This window comes from Chiloscyllium plagiosum, chromosome 3 (assembly GCF_004010195.1).
Source record: "Chiloscyllium plagiosum isolate BGI_BamShark_2017 chromosome 3, ASM401019v2, whole genome shotgun sequence".
NCBI classification, from domain to species: Eukaryota; Metazoa; Chordata; class Chondrichthyes; order Orectolobiformes; family Hemiscylliidae; genus Chiloscyllium; species Chiloscyllium plagiosum.
In genome coordinates this window covers 134,696,424-134,701,531 of record NC_057712.1, presented here as the reverse complement: position 1 = coordinate 134,701,531, position 5,108 = coordinate 134,696,424, and the positions used below count along the sequence as shown (strand labels likewise).

Sequence of the window (5,108 nt, the reverse complement as noted above, 5' to 3'; positions counted from 1 at the left end):
TATGCTTTGGGGCCTCGGACAGAGGTGAGGAGGGAGGTGTAGGTGCAGGTTTTGCACTTCTTGCGATGGCAGGGCAAGGTGCTGGGAGGGGAGGGTGGGTTGGTTTGGATCATGGACCTCACAAGGGAGTCGTGGAGAGAATGGTCTCTTTGGAACGCAGATAGGGGTGGGGAGGGAAATAAATCACTGGTGGTGGGGTCTGTTTGGAGGTGGCAGAAATGGCAGAGGATTCTGCAATGCATTCAGAAGTTTGTGGGGTGGAAGGTGAGGACTAGGGGGTTCTGTCCATATTGTGGTTGGAGGGGTGGGATTCGAGGGCAGAGGTGTGGGAAGTGGATGAGATGCGATGGAGGGCATCATCGACCATGTGGGAGGGGAAATAGTGGTCTTTGAGGGAGGAGGCCATCTGGTATATTCTGTGGTGGAATTAGTCCTCCTGGGAGCAGACGCGGAGGAATTGGGAATAAGGGATGGCATTTTTATAGGAGGCAGGATGGGAGAAGGTGTAGTCCAGGTAGCTGTGGGAGTCGGTGGGTTTGTAGTGCATGTCCATGTTGAGTCGGTCACCGCTAATGGAGATGGTGAGATCCAAGAAGGGGAGGGATATGCCCAAGATGGTCCAGGTGAATTTAAGGTCGGGGTGGAACGTGTTAGTGAAGCTAGTGAATGTTCAACCTCCTTGTGGCGCCGATGCAGTCATCGGTGTAATGGAGGAAAACGTGGGGATGGTGCGAGTGTAGCTGTGGAAGATGGACTGTTCCATGTACCCGATGAAGATGCAGACATAGCCGGGGCCCATGCGGGTGCCCTTTGGTCTAGAGGAAGTGGAAGGATTAGATTAGATTAGATTACTTACAGTGTGGAAACAGGCCCTTCGGCCCTACAAGTCCACACCACCCCGCCGAAGCGCAACCCACCCATACCCCTATATTTACCCCTTACCTAACACTACGGGCAATTTAGCATGGCCAATTCACCTGACCTGCTCATCTTTGGACTGTGGGAGGAAACTGGAGCACCCGGAGGAAACCCACGCAGACACGGGGAGAATGTGCAAACTCCACACAGTCAGTCGCCTGAGGCGGGAATTGAACCCGGGTCTCTGGCGCTGTGAGGCAGCAGTGCTAAGAAATTGTTGAGAATGAGGACCAGTTCAGCCAAACGAGTGAGAGTGTCAGTGGAAGGGTACTGGTGGGGATGTGGGAGAGGAACAAATGGAGGAGGAGGTCATGGAGGAGGTGGAGGATGTGGATGGTGTCCTGAACGTAAATGGGGAGTTCCTGGACTAAGGGGGACCGGACAGTGTCAGGGTATGCAGAGATAAGTTCAGTGGGGCAGGAGCAGGCTGAAACAATAGGTTGACCGGGGCATTCAGGCTTGTGAACTTTAGGTAGAGAGTAGAACTGGGCAGTGCAGGGTTCCCAGACTATGAGGTTGGAGGTGGGTGGGAGATCGCCTGAGGTGATGAAGTTACGTATGAGGTTCTTAATAGAAGAGACAGTCAAGATAAGGTTCAGTAGGCTGATACAAGGTATGGAGGGACTGCCTTACAGAGAGTCGTTGTAGTTTAGGCATTTTCTGATTGGAGTGTAAAAGAATGAGGTAACCTGATAGAGTTGAAAGAAAACAACCTTTCTTACAATGTGGGAGAGCACTGGAACTTAACTACTTGGTGCTGATGGTCAATTAAAATGCATTTGTCCTTGCTGTTGTGCTTTTCTGATGGAGTTCTCAGCCCTTTATATCAACTACATTCTCATCAAATGTCAGGACTTGCTGGTCGGTGGTGATCACAGGGAGCCACCATTATCCAGCAAATATGGTCTGCATTCCCCAGCATGACAAGTGCCTGTTCCACGATGTATCATGTCATAAGCTTGCTGGCCAATTTGGCAATGGTGGATCCAAATGTTGTTTCATGATATTGCAGGAAATGAGTAAAATTTACCTGCTAAACAGTTTTATGTTCAATACTTTAATCTGATCTCTCATCTTGTCATAGTCGCTTTTAATTTTGATCTCCTTGCAACTAAAGGTTCTAACTGTATAGGCCTCCAATAGTAGTCAGGAGCTCCAACAGTAGTCAGGATACACCAGGAGATAGAAAGGGTGTGTAAGAAAGGCAAAGTTACAGTGATTATGGGGATTTCAATGTGCAGGTGGACTGGGAAAATCAGGTTGGTAATGAATTGCAAGAAAAGGAATTTGAGGAACGTCTACAAGATGGCTTTTTGGAGCAGCTTGTGGTGGAGTCCACTAGGGAACAGGCAATACTAGATTTAGTATTGTGCAATGAGGCAGACTTGATAAGGGAACTTAAGGTGAAGGAACACATAGGAGGCAGTGATTATAATATGATAGAATTTACTGTACAATTTGAGAAGGAGAAGATAGAATCAGAAGTAACAGTATTACAGTTGAATAACACAGCTACAGAGGCATGAGGGAGAAGCTGGGTAGAATTGACTGGGAGAGGAGCCTAGCAGGAAAGACAGTGGAACAGCAATGGCAGGAGTGTCTGGGAGTAATTCAGGAGACACAGCAGGGATTCATCCTGGGGGGAAAAGGAGCATGTTACAGGGAGGATGAGACAACCAATGCTGATGAGGGATGTCAGGAATAGCATAAAAGGAAAAGAGAAAACATATAATGTGGTGAAGGGCATTGGGAAGCTTACAAAGACCAACAGAGGGAAAGAAAAAAAGAAATAAGGAGGGAGAAAATTAAATATGAGGTTAAGCTAGCCAGTAATATAAAGGAAGACTGTAAGAGTTTCTATAGGTACATATAAGGCAAAAGAGAGACAAAAGTGGACAATGGAGTGCTGGAAAAGCACACTGGAGTGATAGTAGTTGGGAACAAGGAAATGGCTAATGAATTGAATAATTACTTTATGTCAGTCTTCACGATGGAAGACACGAGTAATATCCCAAAAATTTAAGAGAGTGAGGGGGCAGAGCTGAGGATAGTGGCCATCACCAAGGAGAAAGTGGTAGAAAAACTGAATGGCCTAAAGGTGGATAAATCACCTGGACCAGATGAACTACACCCCAGAGATCTAAAGGAGATAGCTGAAAAGATAGATGGAATACAACATGGGAAAGTGTAAGGTCATGCACTTTGGTCGGAAGAATAGAAGCAGGGACTATTTTGTAAATGGGGAGAAAATTCAGAAAAGTAAACTTACACGTTGAATCAATAGTTAGGAAGGCAAATGCGATGTTGGTATTTATTTTGAGAGGACTTGAATATAAAAGCAGGGATGTACGTCTGAGGCTCTATAAGGCTTTGATCAGACCACAAGGAGGTGAAAGGTGGTGGAGAGAAGGCAGGAGAATGGAGTTGAGATAATTGAATGGTGGAACAGGCTCAATGGGCTGAATGGACTGATTCTCTTCCTATATCTTATGAACTTCCAACTTTATTATTTCATGAATTAGGCTGAAGCCAATCAAAACTAATCTGGGGCCCACCAGGAAATCTAGAGTGCTGTTTTTTTTAATTTGCTCGTGGGATGTGGGCATTGCTGGCTGGCCAGCATTTTTGCTAATCCCTAGTTGTCCTTGAGAAGGCGGGGGGGTGAGCTGCTTTCTTGAATCGCTGCAGTCCATGTGCTGTAAGTTTGTAACGACTGTTCGTGGTATTTTATTGCAGTATCCACTGTAAAAGGTAAATGGCAATAAATAAATTATTTGTCAACGCCCTTAGGGAGGGAATTTGAGGATTTTGACTCATTGACATGTCTATGAATGACCCGTTGCTGTCAATGTTGTCCTGTTGTTCATAGCCTGTTTCCCTTTGCCAGTACTTCCAGCAGCAGTTTGTTACACAGTGAGTATATCATTTTTTTATTGCTCTCATTGCATTTTATTAATGAGGGGGTTTTGTAAACTCCTTTAGGATTGCCAGCGAATGATATCGTTCCTCTTCAGAAACAGGCTGTCTTTGACTTTAAAGAGACACTCCCGGTCATTGTGGCATTGAGGAACCCCTATCTGGAATCACAGCATTGGGAAGCCATTGAATACACCATTGGTCGATCAATCAAGGACAGAAACCTCACTCTGGACAACCTCACTAAGCTGAGGGTAAGGCCTGCTCCACCTGGGCTGATAGATGGAGTCACCCCATTCATCAGATGTTGAAAGCTAACCAGGTATAGGCCCTGGTTACACTGGGTCTTGGAGAAGTGAGCAGCCTATGGAATTAGCGGGATGGGCTAGTGGAAGGTGATGTGTATTTTTTTGGGGGCATGTCAATACATTCAGGCTGAGATGGGAAGGCGTAGGCAAAGGAGCATTCCTTGTGAGTTTCTGTCGTGCTGGAAATTAAAAATACACAATGGGCAGGGTAAGAGATTCCAGCAGGCTGAGAGCGGGGTTGCAGCAAACACTGGACATGGGGTTTTTAAAGGAGAGAAGATTGGTCACAGAACCTTGTAGTATACAGCACACAGAGTCACAGCGTATTGATTTCCTGGCCATCCTGCAGTATCGACCCTCTCTGAATGTTACACCTCCCTGCTACAGCCACTGCTGGACACTCTTTACAGCTAGCCTTTATACACTGAGGGAGCTAAACATCAGGGATGTTGAATGAGGAGGACGAGGATGACATGATGACCCAATGCCATGTGTACATATCACTCTGGCCCCTGCTTCCTGATGGTGTGGTAGCTTTGCTCGACAGACTGTGGTCAGGATGTACTGCTGAATGGTGTGAAAATGTGTTTGGTGCTGACACAGAGAGATTCACAAACACATGGGACTTTACATCAGAAGCCAAGAGTGATGGAAGAGAGACAGATCCCATATTCCCAATTCCTTCGCCTTCGCCGCATCTGGTCCCAGGAGGACCAAGTCCAATACCGAACAACCCAGATGGCCTCCTTCTTCAAAGACCGCAATTTCCCCCCCCGACGTGGTCGACGATGCCCTCCACCGCATCTCCTCCACTTCCCGCTCCTCCGCCCTTGAGCCCCGCCCCTCGATTCGCCACCAGGACAGAACCCCACTGGTCCTCACCTACCACCCCACCAACCCCCATATACATCGTATCATCCTTCGTCATTTCCGCCACCTCCAAACAGACCCCACCACCAAGGATAT

At 47.1% G+C, this 5,108-nt stretch overlaps 1 protein-coding gene across 1 annotated transcript in view; it reads left to right on the top strand.

Annotated features, from left to right (window-relative positions):
• LOC122540190 (dynein axonemal heavy chain 6-like) overlaps positions 1–5,108 on the top strand; it is a 472,579-nt gene that overhangs the window by 184,019 nt on the left and 283,452 nt on the right. Inside the window, exon 18 of the mRNA XM_043675544.1 lies at positions 3,901–4,088. Coding sequence (XP_043531479.1) covers positions 3,901–4,088 — 188 coding nt within the window. The remainder of the gene's footprint in view (positions 1–3,900; positions 4,089–5,108) is intronic.